The 25,522-nt window shown below is 46.5% G+C and overlaps 1 protein-coding gene across 5 annotated transcripts in view; it reads right to left on the bottom strand.

The window, feature by feature from the left end:
- Window positions 1-518: 518 nt before the first annotated feature.
- The window catches only part of KIZ (kizuna centrosomal protein), a 174,640-nt gene continuing 149,636 nt past the window's right edge, over window positions 519-25,522 (bottom strand). For 4 of the 5 annotated variants that reach the window (XM_038743257.1, XM_038743261.1, XM_038743258.1 and 1 more), the window contains 3 exons: window positions 23,786-23,894; window positions 4,307-4,350; window positions 519-682 (listed from right to left, as the gene is read on the bottom strand). In XM_038743257.1, coding sequence (XP_038599185.1) covers window positions 579-682; window positions 4,307-4,350; window positions 23,786-23,894 — 257 coding nt within the window. In that variant the 3' untranslated portion in view covers window positions 519-578. Of the gene's footprint in view, window positions 683-4,306; window positions 4,351-23,127; window positions 23,255-23,785; window positions 23,895-25,522 lie in introns of all 5 variants that reach the window. The other variant, XR_005449437.1, reaches the window with a different exon arrangement.

Below are 25,522 nucleotides of genomic sequence, written 5' to 3'. Positions count from 1 at the left end.
ATCAAAACAAGTGAACAGGCATCAATATAAATCAATAGAATGGTGGACATACACACATCATTAATAAAATAAATAGAATCATAAACATGTACCTATATACACAAGTGCCGTGGGGTGGAGAGGGGAATAGAGCAGAGGGAGGGAGGAAGAGCAGAGGAAAAGGGGGGCTCATTCATTAATGAACATAATTTATCTAAAATGTGTGTGAATACTCTCCAAGGGTTGAAAAGATAGGTGTTCCCTGTGATCTTGGTAAAGTGAAAGAGAAGGATGAAACAATCATGATTTGCTTTATATCAGTTGGGAACTACTTAATAGAGATTGCCTTATTCTCAGGTGAAAATGTTCCTTTTCCAGGCTGGATTAGCCTAATTTTAGGTAATATCATAACCTCGAATCTTTGTGGGAGCCGAAAATGCTGCCTGTGGCCCCCGAATGCTGAATTATGACGAACCTTAATAGAGTCGCTTGATTCAAAACTCAAATCAAATGAGTGGACACATGCAAAGCCCACGCCACTTCAGAAAATGCACATGGTTTATTTAAAATCTTTTCATTTCCCAAAGGCAATCATATTTTTAATCATAGAAGTCTCCAAAATCGTCAGTAGATGTATTGTGAGTTTGAGGACGCAGAGCAGCTTCGATGTCTGAGTTGCTGTCATCTGATTCACCCCAGAAAGCTACAAGGACAAAAAAAAGCAAATCCTTGAAGTGACAAGTGACTAAATCAATCAATCAATCAATCATATTTATTGAGCGCTTACTATGTGCAGACCACTGTACTAAGCGCTTGGGAAGTACAAATTGGCAACATATAGAGACAGTCCCTACCCAACATTGGGCTCACAGTCTAAAAGACTTTAGTGTGTACCTCCATCAGTAAGTGATTTTAATGTTGGTCTCCCCCTCTAGTCTGTACGCTTCTTGCATGAAGGGATCACCTACACCTTCCGTGCTCTCCCAAGCACTCAATCCAGTGCTCTGCACACAGTAAGTGCTCAATAAATATCTTTGATTGAAAGACTAAATCCAGCACTACGTTCTTGAGGGTTTTGGCGCAATGTAGCGCTGTAAGCCCGTTGTAAATGACCAACTGTTATATAGTATTCTCCTAAAACACAGTAAGTGCTCGATAAATATGAATAATTAAACAGCAATTAAGAGCAATGCCAACCTGGGTCAAAGGCGTAGTCCATCCATCCCTGGACTGTATTCATTCATTCATTCATTCAATCGTATTTATTGAGCGCTTACTGTGTGCAGAGCACTGTACTAAGCGCTTGGGAAGTCCAAGTTGGCAACATATAGAGACGGTCCCTACCCAACAGTGGGCTCACAGTCTAGAAGGGGGAGACAGAGAACAAAACAAAACATATTAACAAAATAAAATAAATAGAATAAATATGTACAAATAAAATAGAGTAATCAATACATACAAACATATGTACATATATACAGGTGCTGTGGGGAGGGGAAGGAGGTAAGGTGGGAGGGATGGAGAGGGGGAGGAGGGGGAGTTGGACTGTATCCAACTGAGCCACTTGGAATGCTTGGAGGAGTCAAGTGCCCTCATGGACATCATCCTCATGGATTGGGATAAACCATCAACTATCCTTAACTGGCCTGTGGTGTGCATGTAACAGGATGCTTGAGGGGGTTTGGGAGGAAGCGGTGTGCATGAGGCAACTGGTGGGACGATGATGATGATGATGATGATGGCATTTGTTAAGCGCTTACTATGTGCAAAGCACTGTTCTAAGCACTGGGGGATTACAAGGCGATCAGGTTGTCCCATGTGGGGCTCACTCACAATCTTAATCCCCATTTTACAGATGAGGTAACTGAGGCCCAGAGAAGTGAAGTGACTTGCCCAAAGTCACACAGCTGACAACCGGCGGAGCAGGGATTTGAACCCATGACCTCTGACTCCAAAGCCTGGGCTCTGTCCACCGAGCCACGCTGCTTCTCTGCAATACGGGAAGCAGCGCTGCGATATCACGCTGCGACATGGGAAGCAGCGTGGCTTAAAGGATACAGCATGAGCTTGGGAGTCACCATATGCCTGCTGCCTGACCCTGGGCAAGTCACTTCACTTCTCCGTGCCTCAGTTACCTCATCTGTAAAACGGGGATTGAGACTGTGAGCCCCATGTGGGACAGGGACTGTATTCAACCAGATAGACTTGTATCTAACTTTACGTTTAGTACAGTGCCTGGCACACAGTAAATGCTTAACAGAGACCACAATTATTATTATTATTATTATCTGGAGTTCCTAGAGGTGCCGGGTGTGAGCTGATTGCATCCCAGGGTTGGGGCCGGAGCTGGAGCAACATCATGGTGAAAAGAGCAGCTGGCGACGGCAAGCTTATGGAGGGCTGCGGGCACCTTCGCTCCTCTCTCAGAGGTCACCGAGTTCCCTAAGGGCCAGGGAAGACCACCGGCCACTTTCTGGATACCGTTGGCCGGGATGAAACTTAACACGCTGCCTGGTTTATATTTAACCGTTTGGAAGTGCAGGTGTGCGCACACGTGTGTACACACGCATGCACACATACATCCCCCCGCCCCCCCTTCCAGCCCTGCCTTATCTCAGGAGGGTTTTATGAGTCTGGCTTGGTGGGCTGGTGCGATTCACTCGGCAATAAAGAAAAGGCAGGCTGCCTCTTTCATTGACAGAGATAAAGTGACGTGCCCTGACTCTGAAAATGGAAAACAGGAAGAAAAATAAGGGGACCTGAGGATGGGTTATTTCTCTTGAGTGTTTGTTCCTGTAGAAGAGTTTTTCATAACTAAATTAGCTCCTAACCAGAGGTCTGATTTCAGCGGCGGATTTCTTTCCCTCTAAAATATACGGGCTGAACAGCGGCGGGGCTTAGTGGAAAAAGCACGGGCTTGGAAGGCTGAGGTCGTGGGTTCTGATTCTGGCTCCGCCACTTGGCAGCTGTGTGACTTTGGGCAAGTCACTTCACTTCTCTGTGCCTCAGTTCCCTCATCTGGAAAATGGGGATTAAGACTGTGAGCCCCACGTGGGACAACCTCGGGAAGCAGCGTGGCTCAGTGGAAAGAGCCCAGGCTTGTGAGCCCACTGTTGGGTAGGGACTGTCTCTATATGTTGCCAACTTGTATTTCCCAAGCGCTTAGTACAGTGCTCTGCACACAGTAAGCGCTCAATAAATATGATTGATTGATTGGAGTCAGATGTCATGGGTTCAAATCCCGGCTCTGCCACTTGTCAGCTGTGTGACTTTGGGCAAGTCACTTAGCTTCTCTGTGCTTGTTACCTCATCTGTGAAATGGGGATTAAGACTGTGACCCCTCCGTGGGACAACCTGATCACCTTGAAACGTCCCCAGTGCTTAGAACAGTGCTTTGCACATAGTAAGTGCTTAATAAATGCCACTATTATTATTATTATTATTATTATTATTATTATTATTATTATTACCAAACCTCCTTTCTTGCTCTGTGAGATCCGGGCTGGGAACAGGGGGCTAAAAGCCCAGACGAACTCTCCAAGGCTGAGGGTGCCCCCCTGGCCCAATTTGGGGCCGGATGACCCGCCAGGGCTTGGCCCGGGGGTGGAACTGCAAAGCCCACTGGTAGCCCACTTATCATCATCATCATCAATCGTATTTATTGAGCGCTCACTATGTGCAGAGCACTATACTAAGCGCTTGGGAAGTACAAATTGGCAACATATAGAGACAGTCCCTACCCAACAGTGGGCTCACAGTCTTAAAGGGGCCACTTATGAGGGGCTTGTGGGAGAGCAGACAACAAAATTGCCGGGGCTGCTAATCGATCGTATTTACTGAGCGCTTACTGTGTGCAGAGCACTGCACTAAGTGCTTGAGAACGTATGATACAACAGAGTTGGTAGACGTGTTCCCTGCCCATAGGGAGCTTACAGTTTAGAGGGCAAGCTGGGCAAACAGCCACCCTGGAAATACACGCAGTAGAATTTCCACGCCCTCTAGATTGCACGTTCGTTTTGGGCAGGGAATGTGTCTATTTATTGTTCTATTGTAATAGTAATAATAATAATAATAATAATGATGGTATTTGTTAAGCACTTACTATGTGCAAAGCACACTGTACTCTCCCAAGCACTTAGAACAGTGCTCCTGCACACAATAAAGGCTCAATAAATAGACCGAATGAATAGAATTTGGGGATGCTCAATGCCGACCGCTCTAACAGCTGGGTTTTTACTACTTTGGAACACGGCTCTGATCCCGCAACGAGAGGCAAGGCAAACGGGATCAAGGGAAGACTTAAAATGGCGACAGGGATTTTACTCACCTTTGGATTTTACACTGGTGACTCTTCCCCTTCGGCTTTCGGGCCTGAAAAACAAAACGATATTCATGAAAGTCCCACAGAGATACAGTCACCGCCTTCTACTATAACCTTGCCCTTTGATTATCAAGCAGTTATCAGTCGTATTTAATGAGCGCTCACTGTGTGCTGGACACTGTACAATGCGCTTGCGAGACTACAACAGAGTTGGTGGACATGTTCCCTGCCCACAACCAGCTTACAGTCCAGAGGAAGGGACAGACATTAATATAAATAATTACAGATACGTACATAAGTGCTGTGTTGCTGAGGGGTGAATAAAGGGTGAAAATCCAAGTGCAAGGGTGCCACATATTTACTATTTACTTGTACATATTTACTATTCAACTTATAGTCTAGAGGAAGAGACAGACATTAATATAAATAATTACAGATACGTACATAAGTGCTGTGTCGCTGAGGGGTGACTAAAGGGTGAAAATCCAAGTGCAAGGGTGCCACATATTTACTATTTACTTGTACATATTTACTATTCAACTTATAGTCTAGAGGAAGAGACAGACATTAATAAAAATAATTACAGATACGTACATAAGTGCTGTGTCGCTGAGGGGTGACTAAAGGGTGAAAATCCAAGTGCAAGGGTGCCACATATTTACTATTTACTTGTACATATTTACTATTCAACTTATAGTCTAGAGGAAGAGACAGACATTAATATAAATAATTACAGATACGTACATAAGTGCTGTGTCGCTGAGGGGTGACTAAAGGGTGAAAATCCAAGTGCAAGGGTGCCACATATTTACTATTTACTTGTACATATTTACTATTCAACTTATAGTCTAGAGGAAGAGACAGACATTAATAAAAATAATTACAGATACGTACATAAGTGCTGTGTCGCTGAGGGGTGACTAAAGGGTGAAAATCCAAGTGCAAGGGTGCCACATATTTACTATTTACTTGTACATATTTACTATTCAATTTATAGTCTAGAGGAAGAGACAGACATTAATAAAAATAATTACAGACACGTACATAAGTGCTGTGTTGCTGAGGGGTGAATAAAGTGTGAAAATCCAAGTGCAAGGGTGACACATATTTACTATTTACTTGTACATATTTACTATTCTATTTATTTTGTTAATGATGTGCATGTGGCTTTAATTCTATCTGTTCTGATGATTTTGACACCTGTCTACATGTTTTGTTTTGTTGTCTGTCTCCCCCTTTTAGACTGTGAGCCCGTTGTTGGGTAGGGGCCATCTCTATATGTTTTCTACTTGTACTCCCCAAGCGCTTAGTACAGTGCTCTGCACACAGTAAGCACTCAATAAATATGACTGAATGAATGAATGACACAGAAGGGAGTGAGAGAAGAGGAAATGAGGGCCTAGTCAGGGAAGGCCTCTTGGTGGAGATGTGTCTTCATATGGCTTTGAAGGCAGGGAGAGTGATTGTCTGTTGGATAAGAAGGGGAAAGGCATTCTAGGCCAGAGGCAGGACTTGGGCCAGAGGTCAGCAGTTTGATAGATGAAATAAAGGAATAGGGAGTGTGTTGGCATTAGAGGATCAGTGCGGGGGCTGGATTGTGGTAGGAAAGCAGTGAGGAGTGAGGTAGGAGGGGGCAAAGTGATTGACCCATGCCATGAGAACTCTTCCTTCTACCCTTCTCTTGTAGTCAGAAGTAGTCTCAGAATCAATCAATCAATCAATCGTATTTATTGAGCGCTTACTGTGTGCAGAGCACTGTACTAAGCACTTGGGAAGTACAAGTTGGCAACATATAGAGACAGTCCCTACCCAACAGTGGGCTCACAGTCAGAACATGAGGGTTGGCTCTGTAGCACTGGCCACGTCAATCATCAATCGATGGCATTTACTGAGCACTGCATGCAGAGCACTGTACTACTACTACTAATAATGTTATTTATTAAGCCCTTACTATGTGCCAGGCCCCTTTCAGGGTTCATTCATTCATTCATTCAATAGTATTTATTGAGCACTTACTATGTGTAGAGCACTGTACTAAGAGCTTGGGAAGTGCAAGTTGGCAACATATAGAGACGGTCTCTACCCAACAATGGGCTCACAGTTCATTCATTCATTCATTCAATCGTATTTATTGAGTGCTTACTGTGTGCAGAGCACTGTACTAAGCGCTTGGGGAGTACAAGTTGGCAACATATAGAGACGGTCCCTACCCAACAGCGGGCTCATGGTCTAGAAGGGGGAGACAGACAACAAAACAACCACCTCTCTTCTCCAACGACGCCAAGAGTTTACCCTTGACAGCCCTCCCACACAATCCTCCTAGCTGACCTTTCCTCTTGACCTGCCGCAGACCCCCTCGCCCCCTCCTCAAATCTGCCAGCCCCATCCCTCGCCACCTTCAAAGCCTCCTAAAAATCCAGCTGTTCCTCGTAGGCCATCCCCATTTAATCCCCACCCTCCTGGTGGCATCAGTCGAACCGCCACACTTTGCATTCCTGCGCATAATGGTTCACTTATTCATTCGATCCTATTTATTGGGCACTTACTGTAGGCAGAGCCCTGTACTAAGCGCTTGGGAGAGTGCAAGACAACACTAAACAGTTGCACCCGGAGAGTTTCCAGTACTCTACCAGTCTTGACTACGGGAGAAAGAGTCAAGCAGAGGCCTGTCCATTTCATTCCTAGCTTGGCCAACGGTTGGCGAGTGGCAGGCAATCTGCTACAAGTCAAAACTCACCTGTTCTGGGCAGCAACGATGCAGGAGAGAGTAGAGGGTGGAGACTCAGGTTTACTGTATGGAAGGAGGCAATGGTAAACCGCTTCTGTATTTTTACCAAGGAAACTCTATGGGTACACTACAAGAACGACTGCAGATGGAGAGCGGGGCATTCTGAGAGAAATGCATCCATGGCGTCGCTACGGGTCGGAGATGACTTGACAGTATAAGACAAGATACGTGCCAGGCACTGCACTAAGTGCTGGAGAGCTTGGGAGAGCACAATATAACAGAATTAGCATCATCATCATCATCAATCGTATTTATTGAGTGCTTACTGTGTGCAGAGCACTGTACTAAGCACTTGGGAAGTACAAGTTGGCAACATATAGAGACAGTCCCTACCCAACAGTGGGCTCACAGTCTAAAAGGGGGAGACAGAGAACAAAATCAAACACACTAACAAAATAAAATAGAATAGATATGTACTATATCTATTAGCAGACACGTTCACTGCCCGTAATGTGCTTACATTCCCAGCGCTGCCACAGAACTCCGGAATCCATCGGGCTGTTTTTCCCCAGCCGCAATCCGGTTCTCTGTTAAATGCCTGCTCTTATGCCAAGAGCATCACAGATCCTTTTGACTCTATCAGACAAGCTGCAATCATTCAGATCTTTGTATTCTGCCTGGGTATTGTGTTGGTGCTGTGAAATAATCCCGCAAAGGGGCAGGGATGGAGGAGAATTAATTGCTGTTTTAACAATCCTCTGATAAGTACTAAAATAGAAAGCTTCAGCTCATTCAGTAGTGAAGATGGAATACAGACTATCTGATATCGCCATTCGAGATGTTAGAATACAAAGAAACATCAGCTTACAAGTTGAAATACTCATTGCAGTCAAAACAGGACTGATAGTTCAACAAATGATTTCAAGATAAACACATTTTGGTTTAATTAAAATAGTGGCTTACGGGAGAGAAAAATGGACTACCGTAGAAACCCCTGGAGGATTTTCTGAATATCAAAATACCACATATTAGCAGTATAATTTAAGAGTTCTCTTTTTAACTAAAGTGCATCTTGTGGTTACTTTTGCAGTCACATTTTCTAAGCTCCTTGGGAGAGGGGGATTGGGTCTCATCTAAATACGTTGTATTAACCTCAGGACTTAGCACAGTGCTGGCACATGGTAAGCATGTAGCGAACGTTATAACTAACAAATCAAGCCAAATCCCTAAAGAATGGAAAATGGATGACGGTAATGGAAACAGATTCCTTAAATGACCTCCTGTAGGCTTTGCTCTTTCTAGACTGTGAGCCCACTGTTGGGTAGGGACCGTCTCTATATGTTGCCAACTTGTACTTCCCAAGCGCTTAGTACAGTGCTCTGCACACAGTAAGTGCTCAATAAATACGATTGATTGATTGATTGAAAGTCTACCCCTCCTTTCCATTTTTAATGTTTTTGGTTGCACTTAAGGCAAGCGCTCACCGTGGCCCTAAGCTGTGCAAGACATTGTGGTTTTGCAGTATAGTTTCTCATCGGGTCCTTCCCCGGCTGGTCACCTCTTCGTCTTCAGACATCCAGAGAAGCAGCGTGGCTCAGTGGAAGAGAGCCCGTGCTTGGGAGTCAGAGGTTGTGGGTTCTAACTTGTACTTCCCAAGCGCTTAGTACAGTGCTCTGCACACAGTAAGCGCTCAATAAATACGATTGACTGATTGATTCTAATCCTGTCCCCGCCACTTGTCAGCTGTGTGACTTTTGGCAAGTCACTTCACTTCTCTGTCCTCAGTTACCTCATCCGTCAAATGGGGATTAAGACTGGGAGCCCCACGTGGGACAACCTGATCATCATCATCAATCATATTTACTGAGCACTTACTGTGTGCAGAGCACTGTACTAAGTGCTTGGGAAGTACAAGTTGGCAACATATAGAGACAGTCCCTACCCAATAGTGGGCTCACAGTCTAAAAACTGATCACCTTTGTATCCACCCCCCCAGTGCTTAGAACAGTGCTTCACACATGGTAAGCACTTAACAAATACCATCTTTATTATTATTATTATCCATACTGAACCACTGCACAGATTACACTGCATCACGATGTTGGCTGCCCGGCACCACCTAACAGGCTGCCCCGTGCCTCTCTCCAGGCTACCCTGTGCCACCCTCACGGTTGCCCCGTGCCACTCCATAGGCTTCTCCGTGCCACTCAATAAATAGGCTGTCCTGTATCACTCTCCAGGCTACCCTGTGCCACTTTCCAGACTGCCCTGTGCCATCCTCCAGGCTGCCCTGTGACCCTCTCCAGAGGGTCCTGTGCCACCCACCAGACTGCCTGTGCCATCCTCCATCCTGCCCTGTGCCACTGTCAGGAATGAAATCAGGTGCACAGCAAGAGGAGTTCCATGACCCAATCAACCCCCAAATGGGTCCCATATAATACCCCTTTATGGTCCGCCTTCATTTCCTTGCCCTGGAACTGGGAGCCACTTGCTGCCAAAGAGAACTGGGCACCCAGCTTTCCCCAGGGTCTGCAGAAACCCCACTTTAGATTCAGCGAAAAGGAAGTTGGCATATCCCTGGTAAAGCCCCACTGCTGATTATCGCCTTCACGTTCACTGTCTCTTCCTTTCGGCTCATTCCCTGCTCCTTCGCTGCCCGTGATCGAGTCGGGGATTTTTGAATTCAGCCATAACGGAGAGTCACTTGAAGACATCTGACCTCTGGCAGGCATTCTTGGTGGTTCTCAGACCTGCAGAAATAGAAGCTGCGGCTGAACACTTGGCGTGGCCCAGCAGCCAACAGCCAGTACGTGGGGCCCTCTAGACCCACCCCATCGGGGGCGTCCTAGAAACGGACACAAGCTTAAAACACCATCCACGGGGCAAAACGGTGATTAAGATAAGAGCCTGGAAAGCCACTAAGGACTTTCCAACTCCTTGAAATACTGTACAGCTGGAAAACAGTGCAGTGCAAGAGCCGGTTCTGGGAAAGTTGGCATCACACTTGCTTACGTCTCCAGTTTAAGGGTGATCAAAGCACTGGTTCATACAGTTACATCATCCCAGAGAGGGTGACTGAACCACACATATCAAAGCCTGAAAACTTCTGGATGGCCCCTGAAAGAGCCTCATCTTCCAGAGACTATCGAGGAGCAGCGTGAGAAGCAGCGTTGCCTAGTGGATAGTGCCTGGGCCTGGATTCTAATCCCGGCTCTGCCACTTGTCTGCTGGGTGACCTCGGGCAAGTCGCTTCTCTTCTCTGTGCCTCAATTACAGCGTGGCTTAGTGGCAACAGTCGGAGAAAAGGTTGTGGCTTGGGAGTCAGAGGGCCTGGGTTCTAATCCCGGTTCCACCACTTGTCAGCTGTGTGACCTTGGCAAATCACTTAAGTTCTCTGCGCCTCCGTTTCTTCAGCCGTAAAATGGGGATGAAGACTGTGAGCCCCACGTGGGACAACCTGATTACCTTGTACCTACCCCAGTGCTTAGAACGGTGCTTGGCACATAGGAAGAGCTTAACAAATGCCACCACTATTATTATTATTACCTCATCTGTAAAACGGGGATTACGACTGTGAGCCCCATATGGGACAGGGACTGTGTCCAATCCCATTTGCTCGTATCTACCCCAGAGCTTAGTACAGGGTCTGGCACACAGTAAGTGCCATTATTATTATTATTATTTCAAAGCCTAGATAAGTTGAGTTTTCATAGGCCACCTCCCAGGCCTCCCTGCTTTGGAGACAGGACAACTGCACCCAGAATGAATTTTGCCTATAACAGTCACGTGCGGCAAACAGGGATTATGATTAACTAAATGACTACAAAACTATGAACTACAGATGGATTCGTTGGGTCCAAAAGCATTGGCAGAAACTGGAAAGGATGTACTGCCTCATAAGGAATAGTCTATGAATCACTTAAAGGGCAGAAATTCTACACAGTGAAAAATTCAGAAAACTGTCCTTTGACAGATGGAAATAGCAAGCTTATTCCACCTGCAAATGTCAAGTGAAAAAAAAATCCTGAAAGAACACAAGCAGTGAAAGAGAAAAGGTTGTTAAGTCAAGGAATACAGTTCCTCTAGAAACTATGGCTAGAATCATCTGATTGGCAAACCTTTAAAGAGAGCCGTGCAGCTATCTTGAAACCACTGCAGAGATACAATATAAAATGTAGCCATAAATCAGAAATGTCTGTTTCTTTACAAAGTCTTCAATACTCAACTCTTGGAGACTCAGAACAGGTATAAGATTTCATTCCAAAAAAATGAATTTAGAATAGGAAGAGAAGAGAAAGCTGGGGTACAAATGAGCCATTTTCCAGTGTAAGAAGGTTTAGAAATGGTTGATTCAGTATAATCTTTGCTCACCGCGGTCCCTATCACAGTATTTACCACTCTTTGGTAATCGCCTTTTCTACTGAACAGAACAGAAAACGATTTTCCCCTGCTGATAAAAGCCTGGATCAAGGCAAGTCTAGAAAACAAATCTATTTTGTTCAACCCCAAAGAAGGTGAAGCTGACCAAATTCCTTGGCTCCTTGGGAGCAGGGGCCCTGCCCATTTGCTAGTTATTCTAGGATTAGGAGTGGTTAATAAAACACTTTCACTGATAGAAAAGCTCAGAAAATTTTGAAGAAACCAGAACGAATGTGCTCAAGGCAAATTTCCGCTTCAACCTGAGCAGACTGTGAGTCTTACTTTTTGGATATAGGGAGACCTTCCAATTGGGAAAACTGCTGATGATCGCTTAACTCCAGTAATGCTGAAAAGATGAAATCTGTCAGGTGTTCACTGAATAAAAATACTCTGCTTAAGCGCTTGGTGCAGTGCTCTGCACACAGTAAGCACTCAATAAATACGATTGAATGAATGAACAACTAAAAGGGCAACCAAATTACAGGTTCTCTCTTCTAACAGAGAGGATTCACCCAATAAGAACTGATTATTTCATCCATTCATTCATTCAATAGTATTTATTGGGCGCTTACTGTGTGCAGAGCACTGTACTAAGCGCTTGGGAAGTACAAGTTGGCAACATATAGAGACGGTCCCTACCCAACAACGGGCTCACATTCTAGAAGCAGGAGACAGACAATAAAACAAAACATGTGGTCAGGCATCAAGTCATCAGAATAAATAGAAGTAAAGCTAGAAGCACATCACTGACAAAATGAATAGTAAATATGTACAAGTAAAATAAATAGAGTAATAAAGCTGTACAAACATATATACAGGTGCTGTGGGGAGGGGAAGGAGGTAGGGTGGGGAGGATGGGGAGGGTGGAGAGGAAGGAGGGGGCTCAGTCTGGGAAGGCCTCCTGGAAGAGGTGAGCTCTCAGTAGGGCTTTGAAGGGAGGAAGAGAGCTAGCTTGGCGGAAGTGCAGAGGGAGGGCATTCCGGGCCAGGGGGAGGACGTGGGCCGGGGGTCGACGGCGGGACGGGTGAGAACGAGGCCCAGTGAGGAGGTTAGCGGCAGCAGAGGAGCGGAGGGTTCGGGCTGGGCTGCAGAAGGAGACAAGGGAGGTGAGGTAGGAAGGGGCGAGGTGATGGACAGCCTTGAAACCCAGGGTGAGTAATTTCTGCCTGGTGCGTAGGTTGACTGGTAGCCACTGGAGATTTTTGAGGAGGGGAGTAACATGCCCAGAGCGTTTCTGCGCAAAGATGATCCAGGCAGCAGAGTGAAGTATAGACTATAGTGGGGAGAGACAGGAGGATGGGAGATCAGAGAGGAGGCTGATGCAGTAATCCATTTGTTAGACTGGGTTTCCACTAGCTGCCTACTCAGAAGACCCTCCTCTTCTATACTGTGAGCACACTGTCGGGTAGGGACCATCTCTATATGTTGCCGATTTGTACTTCCCAGGCGCTTAGTACAGTGCTCTGCACAAAGGAAGCTCTCAATACGACTGAATGAATGAATGAATAAAGGCACCCAAACTCACACAACACCAAGGGCACAAAGGTCCTGTGAAATCCTGAGCCCTAGAAGGGAGACCATTGGCCTGATTCTACCGCCTTGGAAGGGGGAGGCCTCAGTGCTGAAAAGTAGCATGGCCTAGTGGAAAGAACACAGGCCTGGGAATCAGAGGACCTAGGGTCTAATCTCACATCTGTCACAAGTCTGCTGTGTGACCTTGGGAAAGTCACTTCACTTCTCTGTGCCTCAGTTACTTCATCTGTGTAACAGGGATTAAGACTGTATGTGGGACAAGTACTGTGCCCAACCAGATTATTTGTATTCAGTTATTCATTCACTCAATCGTATTTATTGAGCGTTTACTGTAAGCGGAGCACTGTACCAAATGCTTGGAAAGTATAATTAGGCAACAAATAGAAACAATCCCTACCCAACAACGGGCTCACAGTCTAGAAGGGGGGAGACAGACAACAAAACCAAACCAAACAAGTAGACAGGCATCAGTAGCATCGATATAAATAGAATTATAGATATCCACACATCATTAATCAAATAAATAGAATAATAAATAAGTGCATATATACACAAGTGCTGTGGGGAGGGGAGGGGGGTAGAGCAGAGGGAGGGAGTTGGGGTGATGGGGAAGAGGAGCAGAGGAAAAGGGGAGCTCAGTCTCGGAAGGCCTCCCAGAGGAGGTGAGCTTTCAGTATGGCTTTGAAGGGGGGAAGTGTGCTAATTTGGTGGATGTGAGGAGGGAGGGCATTCCAGGCCAGAGGTAGGACTTGGGCCGGAGTCGACGGTGGGACAGGTGAGAACGAGGCACAGTGAGGAGGTTAGCACCAGAGGAGTGAAGTATCTACCCCAGCACAGTACATGTAGTACCTGGCACGTGGTAAGTGCTTAAATACCAATCAATCAATCATATTTATTGAGCGCTTACTGTGTGCAGAGCACTGTACTAAGCACTTGGGAAGTACAAGTTGGCAACATATAGAGACAGTCCCTACCCAACAGTGGCCTCACAGTCTAAAAGGGGGAGACAGAGAACAAAACCAAACATACTAACAAAATAAAATAAATAGAACAGATATGTACCATTGAAAAAACAAAACAAAAAAACAGAACCCTATATAGGGAACGCTTCCACCTGGCCTCATCACCTTGGGTTTCCATTACTGTCTCCTTCGGTGGTTTCCTTGGCATCTGACCTGATTTCACCAATCCCTCTGCACATATCCTTCCTCCCCACAACAGTGTTGGGAGACAGGGTAAGGGGGTTAGCTCAGTGGATGAAAGACGGCTCCTGGTGACTGAGGATTAGAAGGTCCTGCCTCCCTCCCCATTCCTTGCTCCTTTCCACCTGGCCACGAGTTTATGACCCCATTAATGACGATGTGGCAGGAGCGCACTTCTGGGAAAACTCTGGGGCCACCCCTGGGAATCAGGGCTTAACCTGGGAAGTATGTCCAGGGTCTCAAAGTCCATCCCAGGGCCGAGGGCTTCCCTAGAGAAGGCGGGGGAAAGAGAAGTTTCTGGCTTCCATTGAAACACTGAACAGGCCCAAGTACCCAGAGATTTCTTTGGCAATTGGGAATAACTGCAAAGAGGTGGGGTGCCACCGGGCCTGGTTTCAGGTCTGACAGAAGAGGGATTTGGCCGCATTTTGGGATGCTCATTGAGAGAAATGAAATAATGAAAAGAGGCCACGGGTCTGGGTTCTAATGTGGCTCCTCTACTTGTCTTCTGTGTGATCTTGGGCAACTCATTTCACTTTTCTGTGCCTCAGTTCCCTCATCTGTACAGTGCCTGACACATAGTAAGTGCTTAACAAATACCATTATTATTGAAATGGAGATTAAATACTACTCCCTCCTACCTAGACTGTGAGCCTCATGTGGGGCAGGGACTGTGTCCAACATGATTAGCTTGTATCAACCCTAGAGCTTAGTACAGTGCCTGGCACAAAATAAGCTCTTAACAAATACCACTAAAAAAAAGCCGCCAAACAACTCAGTATGAAAATACTGGACATAAAGTTATCACCGAACAACTCAGTACGAAAATACTGGACGTAAAGTTATCTGGTGCTACATTCAAACCAGACTGCCTGGTGCAAAACAAATTGGGAAGCATGGCTGGCTGAGCTTAGCGTAGCAAGGAGATGATGATTCCACAGCAGGAGGGAAGGTCAGTGGGGAGAAAACTCATTAGCTTATCCTCATTCTTACATGGCTAACCTGTCCGGGCCCAGGCTACTACGCAAGGCCAGAACAAACTCTTGGATTCTGCTACTTTAAACGAGTTTGGAACTCCTTTGCCCTTTATATCGGACAGACTCTCCCCACCTTCAAAGCCTTATTAAAAGCACATCTCCTTCAAGAGCCCTTCCCTAAGCCCTCATTTCCTCTTCTCCTCCTCCTTTCTATGTCCCCCTTGCTCTCAGAGCTGCATCATTTATTTACTCCTCTCAGCCCCAAAATACTTACATACTTATCCGTTATTTATTTATATTAATGTCTATCTCCCCCTCTAGACTAGGAGAAGGAGGAGCAGGGTGGCTTAGTGGGAAGAGCACGCGGCCTTGGGAGTCAGAGGATATAGGTTCTAATCCCAGCTCCGGCACCTGTCTGCTGTGTGAACTTGGACAAGCCACTTCACTGCTCTGTGCCTCAGTTACCTCATCTGTCAAATGGGAATTAAGACTCCGAGCCCCACGTGGGACAACCTGATTACCTGGTATCTACCCCAGAGCTTAGAACAGTGCCTGGCACATAGTAAGCGCTTAATAAATACCACCACTATTATTTTTATGTTTAGACGTTGTGGGCCGGGAACGTGTCTACCAACTCTGTTATATTGTACTTTTCCAAGCCCTTAGTAGGGATTGACTGTGAGCCCCCTGTGGGACAACCTGATCAACTTGTAACTTTACCAGTGCTTAGAACAGTGCTTTGCACATAGTAAGTGCTTAATAAATGTCATTATATTATTATTATTATTATTATGTCCAGCACACAGTAAGTGCTCAGTAACTATGCAAGGTAAAGTATTTTATACCAATACATTGATTGGTTAGGGTTGGAGAAGGAGCCCCCTTCTTCCTCTCCCCCTCCTTCCCCTCTGCCTTACCTCCTTCCCCTCCCCACAGCACCTTTATATCTATATATACCTTTATATATATATATACCTTTATATATATATATTATATATATATATATATCTCGACCCTCTGGAGAGCTCGGGCCTGGAGCTTGTCATGGAGCAGTCATTTCTAGACTGTGAGCCCACTGTTGGGTAGGGACTGTCTCTATATGTTGCCGACTTGTACTTCCCAAGCGCTTAGTACAGTGCTCTGCACACAGTAATATATATATGTATGTATGTTTGTACATATTTATTACTCTATTTTACTTGTACATATTTATTCTATATATTTTATTTTGTTAATATGTTTTGTTTTGTTGTCTGTCTCTCCCTTCTAGACTGTGAGCCCGCTGTTGGGTAGGGACTGTCTCTATATGTTGCCAACTTGTACTCCCCAAGCGCTTAGTCCAGTGCCCTGCACACAGTAAGCGCTCAATAAATACGACTGAATGAGAGAATGAATGATCACCCCAGGAACACATTTCCAGTAAATATCCAGCTCGGTGCCCTGGGCTAGAACTGAACACAGAGCGGCCCTGGATGGCTTTAAGAGGCAGAGGCGAAAAGATGAATGGGATGAAAACGGTCTCAGAGGTTCATGAGCTAATAAATCTTAGAACTGCACTGTCCAACCCAGCAAGCGAACGTGCAAGGAGCTGGAATTGTGCAGGCGGGGCTCCCCCTGACGGCCGACCGCCCGCTCTGAGGGGACAGAAACTGAGGCCGGACGGATCCATGTCCTTCTTTTTGCCCATGGGTCACTCACTCCCTGCCCAAGGAACACGAGGAAGGGAGGAAGAGAGGAAGGGAGGAAGAGGAGGAGGTGGGAAAAGCGGTGGGGGACGAAGGGGGAGGGAAGGAAAGAGGAGAGAAGGGGAAGGAGAGGGAGGAGGAGAGGAGGGAGAGCGCTTTACCCGGCTCACCGAGAACGTTTCTTTCTCGGGCTTCAAGGCTGTCCATCCCCTCGCCCCCTCCTACCTCACATCCCTTCTCTCCTTCTACTGCCCAGCCCGCACCCTCCGTTCCTCCACCGCTAATCTCCTCACCGTTAGGCCTCGTTTTCGCCTGTCCCGCCATCGACCCCCGGCCCACGTCATCCCCCGGGCCTGGAATGCCCTCCCTCCCGACATCCGCCAAGCTAGCTCTCTTCCTCCCTTCAAGGCCCTGCTGAGAGCTCACCTCCTCCAGGAGGCCTTCCCAGACTGAGCCCCTTCCTTCCTCTCCCCCTCGTCCCCCTCTCCATCCCCCCATCTTACCTCCTTCCTTCCCCACAGCACCTGTATATATGTATATATGGTTGTACATATTTATTACTCTATTTATTTATTTATTTATTTATTTTACTTGTACATTTCTATCCTATTTATTTTATTTCGTTGGTATGTTTGGTTTTGTTCTCTGTCTCCCCCTTTTAGACTGTGAGCCCACTGTTGGGTAGGGACTGTCTCTATGTGTTGCCAATTTGTACTTCCCAAGCGCTTAGTACAGTGCTCTGCACATAGTAAGCGCTCAATAAGTACGATTGATTGATTGATTGATTCTTTCCCAGATAAGCCCTGCTTATGGAGCAGCAGTGCGGTAGCCCGGGCAGGAGGCGTTAGATGGACGGATTGACTGGGCCGGAGAAAAGTCCCGGACTTCCCAGCACGGCGCGGCGTTCTCGGGGAGCTCGACCCTCTGGAGAGCTCGGGCCTGGAGCTTGTCATGGAGCAGTCATTTCTAGACTGTGAGCCCGCTGTTGGGTAGGGACTGTCTCTGTATGTTGCCAACTTGTACTTCCCAAGCGCTTAGTACAGTGCTCTGCACACAGTAAGCGCTCAATATGATTGATTGATTGGTTGCATCTGGATGGGCCTGAAAAATGGGCAACCCAGGGCCTCCCCGGGAGCCCAACGCGCCAACTCGGGTCTGCAACCCTGCACCAACTGGGAGGTCTCCAGTGGCAGTGGGACACCTTTGGGGCCACCGCTCTTGGCCCTGGCAGCTGGCTCGTGGAGGCCGCTTCTGGAAAAACGCTCTCCTCCCCACTAGTCAACAAGCCCACGGGGCTGGGCTTGGTGTGAGGGGACAGTGAGGCCGTGGCGGGGGGAGAGGGGGTATTCTTTCATTCATCATCATCATCAATCATATTTATTGAGCGCTTACTGTGTGCAGAGCACTGTACTAAGCGCTTGGGAAGTACAAGTTGGCAACATATAGAGACAGTCCCTACCCAACAGTGGGCTCACAGTCTAAAAGGCGGAGACAGAGAACAAAACCAAACATACTGACAAAATAAAATAAATAGAATAGATATGTACAAGTAAAATAAATAAATAGAGTAATAAGTATGTACAAACATATATACATATATACAGGTGCTGTGGGGAAGGGAAGGAGGTAAGATGGGGGGATGGAGAGGGGGACGAGGGGGAGAGGAAGGAAGGGGCTCAGTGTGGGAAGGCCTCCTGGAGGAGGTGAGGTCTCAGTAGGGCCTTGAAGGGAGGAAGAGAGCTAGCTTGGCGGATGGGCAGAGGGAGGGCATTCCAGCCCCGGGGGATGACGTGGGCCGGGGGTCGATGGCGGGATGGGCGAGAACGAGGTACGGTGAGGAGATTAGCGGCGGAGGAGCGGAGGGTGCGGGCTGGGCTGTAGAAGGAGAGAACGGAGGTGAGGTAGGAGGGGGCCAGGGGATGGACAGCCTTGAAGCCCAGGGTGAGGGGTTTCTGCCTGATGCGCAGATTGATTGGTAGCCACTGGAGATTTTTGAGGAGGGGAGTAATATGCCCAGAGCATTTCTGGACAAAGACAATCCGGGCAGCAGCATGAAGCATTCATTCATTCATTCATTCATTCATTCATTCATTCATTCAATTTGGGGAAGCAGCTTGGCCTAGTAGAAAACACATGGGCTCGGGAGTCAGAGGATTTGAGTCCTATTTCCGGCTCTGCCACATGTCTGCTGTGGGCAAGTCACTTCACTTCTCTATGCCTCAGTTACCTCATCTGGAAAGTAGGTATTAAGACTGTGAGCCCCATGTGCGACAGGGACTGTGTCCAACCCAATTTGCTTATACCTACCCTAGTGCTTAGTACAGTGCCTGGCACATAATAAGCGCTCAACAAATACCCTAATTATTATTATTATTGAGCTGTTACTGTGTACTAAGAGCTTGGGAAAGTACAATACTGCAATACAGACAATCCCTGCCCACAACGAGCTCACAGTTTAGAGGGATCCTCCCCAATCAATCCCATTCATTGAGTGCTTACTGTGTGCAAAGCACTGTAATAACAATAGCAATAGTAATAACAATAATAATGGCATTTGTTAAGCGCTGACTATGTTCCAAGCACATTTCTAAGCACTGGGGTAGATACAAGGTAGTCAGGTTGTCCCACATGGGGCTCACAGTCTTAATCCCCATTTCACAGATGAGGTAACTGAGGCACAGAGAAGTGAAGTGGCTCGCCCATGGTCAAACAGCAGACAAATGGCAGAGCTGAGATTAGAACCCGTGACCTTCTGACTCCTAGGCTGTACTAAGCGCTTGGGAAGAGTACAATATAGAAGAGTCGGTCGGCACGTCCCTTGCCAGCTGCTCCACCACTCATCTGCTATGTGACACTGGGCAAGTCGCTTCACCTCTCTGTGCCTCAATTCCCTCAGCTGTAAAATGGGGATTAAGACTATTAAGATTATTACTCTATTTATTTATTTCACTTGTACATATCTATTCTATTTATTTTATTTTGTTAGTATGTTTGGTTTTGTTCTCTGTCTCCCCCTTTTAGACTGTGAGCCCACTGTTGGGTAGGGACCGTCTCTATATGTTGCCAACTTGTACTTGCCAAGCGCTTAGTACAGTGCTCTGCACACAGTAAGCGCTCAATAAATACGATTGATGATGATTAAGACCATGTGCCCTATGTGGTAACTGGACCGCGTCCAACTTGATTAGCTTGTTTCTACCCAAGCATTTAGTCCGGTGCCTGGCACATGGACTGTAAGCTCTTTGTGGGCAGGGAATGTGTCTGCTTATTATTATATCGTACTCTCCCAAGCGCTTAGTACAGTGCTCAGCACACAGTAAGCACTCAATAAATAAAACTGAATGAATGAATCGCTTAACAAATACCATTATGAAAGGATCTTACATTCTTCCCCTCCTCATTTGGTCAACCGTGTTTATTGAGTGCTTACTGTGGGCAGAGCACTGTACTCAGAGCTTGGAAGAGTACATTAAAACAGACACATTCCCCGCTCACTCTCCTCCATGGCCTCCCCCGGCACCCTGGTTACATGGTACTCTCCAAAGTGCTTAGTATAGTGCTCTGCACAGGGTAAACGTTCAATAAATTCACTGATTAAACCATTGGCTTTAAGACACTCCATCACCTTGCCTCCTCCTACCTCACTTCTCTGCTACTACCACCCAGCCCGCACACTTTGCTCCTCTGGTGCTAACTTTCCCACTGTGCCTCTATCACGCCTGTTGCCACCAACTCCTGGCCCATATCCCGCCTCTGGCCTGTAACACCCTCCCTCCTCCAATCTGACAATCACACTCCCCTGCTTCAAAGCCTTATTGAAGGTATATCTCCTCCAGGAAGCCTTCCCTGACTCAGCCCCCCCTTTCCTCTTCTGCACTCTCTTCTGCGTCGCCCTGACTCCCTTTTTCCTTCCCCCTTCCCAGCCCCACAGCACTTATGAACAGATCTGTGATTTATTTCTATTAACATCTGTCCCCCCTTTCATTCATTCATTCATTAAATCGTATTTATTGAGCGCTTACTGTGTGCAGAGCAACATATCATACAAATCAGCGACATATAGAGACGGTCCCTACCCAAAAACGGGCTCTTTGAGTCTGTAAGCTCACTGTGGGAGGGGAATGTATTAATTCATTCAATCATATTTATTGAGCGCTGACTGTGTGCAGAGCACTGTACTAAGCGCTTGGGAAGTACAGTATCTATTTATTGTTCAGCTGTACTCTCTCAAGCGCTTACTACAGAGCTCTGCACCCAGTCAGCGCTCAATATAATGGAACAAATGAATGTATTAATCCCATTTATTATTTGACTAGGAAGGGAGGAACCACGGCATCGCTGTATTGTACTTTCCCAAGCGCTTAGTACAGTGCTCTGCACACAGTAAGCGATGAATAAATATGACTGACTGAATGAATGGCTCCCGGAGACTTTGCCCTGACCGGCCGCCAAGCTGACTTTGTCACAGGAGCTTCAGCAGAGAGAGAGAGAGAGAGCCTCCAGGCCGGGGGTCTTGGTAGGGGGGAATAATGTCTCTCGGGGCGACCCCATACACGGGCTCTGGGGTTGGGGGTCCCCCCGGCCACCCCGTTAGAGCATCTCCAGCTCGGCTCGGCCCAGTTCAGCCCCCGCGGGCCTAATCCGGGCCCGCGGACTGGGAAAAGTCATTGCTATGCAAAGCGTCGCCCAATCCCTTTCTGTGCCTTTCAGCGAGCGCAGCATTGGGCCAACGGGCCTGGCCCGCTGCCCCTCATTCCGCATTCACCACATGCAACATTTGCACAATGTATCTCTCAAAGGCTGCTGAATAGAAAGCCTTAATACTCATGTAAACAACCGCAAACCAATTACTTAATGAATCAGGCCCACACATAATGAGGTGCCAGACAAAGCACTATAAATGCATTTCTGCGCCCAAGCCCCTGCGTGGAAGTGAAATCCCTCAGCTGTAGTTTGGGCTTAACCGGCGCATCATAATGACCGTCTCCAGGACATCAGAGGGAGCCATCTTTATCCAGGGCCAGCGGGGTCCGTGTTGGACGCCCCTCATCAGCTCGGTGACAAAACCGAGCGGAGAAGAATTTTTAAAGTCCTACAACAGGGCTGCACGGTTCTGTTTATTCTCAAGTGCTCGATTCGAGACCACTTGTGAGAGCAATAAAGCACAAGGAGTGACTGCAGTAAGTGGCAGCCGCGATCGCCAGCCTCGGAGAAATTTCAGCGCCGCCCGAGCTCCAATAAGCCACCATCTGAGCTCGCTGGATTCCGCTCCTGCGGGTTTCTGCTTCCCTCTAAGTTTCCAGATCTCTTCTCCTTCCAACTGGCCTCAAGTGCCCAGAGGCGACTGTCACTAATGGGCATCAAGCAGTTAGGGTGCTTGCGCGGTGCTCGGGAAACAAACTTTCCCTTGCAGCAGTCTCCAGAAGATAAAGACCACTCGCGTCCACTTCGGGGAAAATCCCGGGCCCTGGCTCGGGGTGACGTGGAAGCACAGAAAACCATTTCCCTATCCCCGTCGCCCCGCAGAGCTGTTGGAGGGCTGGTGAGATACACGGAGAGGCCACGGCCGCGTGGAAGAAGGCTGGATTGTCTCGTGTCAATGAGGCGAGACTGCAAAACCGATAACCTTACATCGGTCTTCTTAAATTAAAAGCACCCTCACCCCGAAATGGTAAAATTAACCTGAAGATGTATGTTCAGAATTGGTCACGTCCGTTTTCGTCTTCGAGATCTTAATCTGCCGGATCACGATGACGATCCTTAAATGCAGGGTTTGAACAATATTTCCTGTTTCCACACACTCCCTTTGTAGCGTACAAAAATGAACCACATTAAGGTGTGAGGTTTATAGCTTAGAGGGACAATATGTCTTTTACTTAATAAATGGAAATTCAGCAGACTTGAATAATTTACTTTCAGAACAAATCCTCCAAACTACCTGTTGACTTTCTTTCACAGAGAACAGACCTAATTAAAATTGTTTTCTTTCATTCTTATGAAATGCTAGTTGGTTTTTCTTCAATACAAATAAAGTCATAAACAATATTTTAGGTAGCGGTTATTAATGCAGGACTCAAAGTGCTTTTCCTGCTCTGGGGTTGACCGTCTCATGGCAGGAAAAAAAAAGTATTAAAATGTAATTAAGGGAAGATAATATAATTGAAATACTTAAAAATATTTTCTTATGGTCATAAAGGACACTTGTCAAGCAATGAATCACATCTATAAAATCAGACCCAACTACCCAGTTAGCATTTCCTTCGATTGTTGCTTATATTCTCACCTACGGATTCCTGACCGGTAATTTGATTGCCACGATTTGATTAGTATTTCATGCCGATGAAAAATTCAAGAGACAGCCACCACAGCCCGTCGTTCAAAGACCTGAGAAGTGCAGCAGTTTAACAAATCTAAAAAGATAAATTGTTCCCTTTAGAGAGCGCAGGCCATTAAATAAATGTATTCAATCTGAAAGTAAAAGGCATACGAAAAGTAACAAATGATCTAGCACTGAATACAAAAATGCGTATTCAGCTCCGGCTAGTTTACATCTCAGCAGCCTCAGCGAGAAGAAATTCACTACTTTATTTTTTCAAGACTTTATGTTTTATGTCTGCCCCTTTCCTGACAACTTCTATTGTCTGGTCTCTAAGTAGCCCTACTGGGAGCAGCTGTCCATGCTAATTTGTGGTTCACTGAGATGTCAATTGAGTCTTAAAATGAGAAAACAACAGCTGCAAAACAATACCTGGCTTTGGTGCAAATATTTTCAAAGGTGTACGAAAGTTTAAGCTGTTATTTTAGATCCACAAAGAGACAAACCTTAACCCTCCATCAAGCCACAAAGCAGAACGAAACAGATTCAGAGTTGTATTCGTTTTGTAGTGACATCTCTCATTTTGTTAAAGCCATTCAGGAGTGTGATGCTTTCATGACTTTACCTTGACAAAGGACTTCCTTCCCCGGATGAAAAAACAGCTTCTGAACCGATTTGGTTACTTGTCTTTGTCTTGAAAGTTTGGCTGCCATTATCCAAGCCTATGGTAGTCACTGGGCAACAGAGGGAAGCAGAATGAATGAAAATGATAACTTTGGAAATGCCAAATCCGAGGAAATACAGGGCGATCGAGCAAGACAGGACAAGGGTAGTGCCTGCAGGAAGTGATTTTTCTGATTTTTCTGTGATCCTTGGGAAGAAATAAAGCATGGCAGAGTGGCTAGAGCACGGGCCTGAGCGTCAGAAGGTCATGAGTTCTCATTCCGGCTCTGCCATTTGTCTGCTGTGTGACCTTGGGCAGGTCGCTTCACTTCTCTGGGCCTCAGTTACTTCATCTGTAAAATGGGGACTGAGACTGTTAACCCCACAGGGGACAGGGACTGTGTCCAACCCGACTTGCTTGTATCCACCCCAGCGCTTAGTACAGTGCCTGGAATGTTATAAGCACTCAACAAACACCGTAATTATTATTATTAATCCTACTTAATCGTAGCTGATCCTAGAGTCATTTTCACCTCTGATCCATTGGCTGGATCTGCGCAGGGCAAGGTCATGGCTGGCTGGGAAGTTCCAAGTTAATATAAGCAGGAAGATGAAAATATATCCATCCATCCATCCATCGATGGTATTGATTGAAGGTAACCGTACGGGCGCTATCGGAAGACTGCTGTGTGACCTTGGGCAAGTCACTTTACTTATCCGTGCCTCAGTTACCTCATCTGCAAAATGGGGATTAAGACTGTGAGCCTCACATGGGACAGGGACTGTGTCTAATTTGATCAGCTTGTATCTGCACCAGCGCTTAGAACAGTGTTTGACACAAAGTGCTTAACCAACACTGTTATCATTATTATTATCATTATTATGTCTACTGCATGCAGAGCACTGTATTGAATGTCTTCTGCATGTATTTTCACTGTAGGTACAGGATGCCTACTAAAGCCACAACTATTAGAGAAGCAGCGTGGCTCAGTGGAAAGAGCCCGGGCTTGGGAGTCAGAGGTCATGGGTTCTAATCCCGGCTCCGCTGCTTGTCAGCTGCGTGACTTTGGGCAAGTCACTTAGCATCTCTGGGCCTCAGTGACCTCATCTGTAAAACGGGGATTAAGACTGTGAGCCCCGCGTGGAACAACCTGATCACCTTGTATCCACCCCCAGCGCTTAGAATAGTGCTTTGCACATAGTAAGCGCTTAACAAATGCCATTATTATTATTATTATTCTGTGCAGAGAACTATACTGAGCACCTACTGTGCGCAGGGCGTGGCACTAAGCACCTACATGTTGCCAATTTATATTCCCCAAGCGCTTAGTACAGTTCTCTGCATACAGTAAGTGCTCAATAAATACGACTGAATGATTGAATGAGCACTTTTTTTATAGTTTTTGTTAATAATAATGATGGTATTTGTTAAGTGCTTACTATGTGCAAAGCACTGTTCTATGAGCTGGGGAGGTTACAAGGTGATCAGGTGGTCTCACAGGGGGCTCACAGTTTTAATCCCCATTTTACAGATGAGGTAACTGAGCCACAGAGAAGTTAAGTAACTAGCCCAAAGTCACAAAGCTAACAGTTGGCAGGGCCGGGATTTGAACCCATGACCTCTGACTCCAAAGCCCGGGGTCTTTCCATTGAGCCAGGGACTGTTCTAAGCGCTGTGGCACATACAAGGTAATTGGGT

This window comes from Tachyglossus aculeatus, chromosome 1 (genome assembly GCF_015852505.1).
Source record: "Tachyglossus aculeatus isolate mTacAcu1 chromosome 1, mTacAcu1.pri, whole genome shotgun sequence".
Lineage (NCBI taxonomy): Eukaryota > Metazoa > Chordata > Mammalia > Monotremata > Tachyglossidae > Tachyglossus > Tachyglossus aculeatus.
Note: the sequence above shows the minus strand (reverse complement) of the source record. Positions and strands in the feature narration are given on the sequence as shown.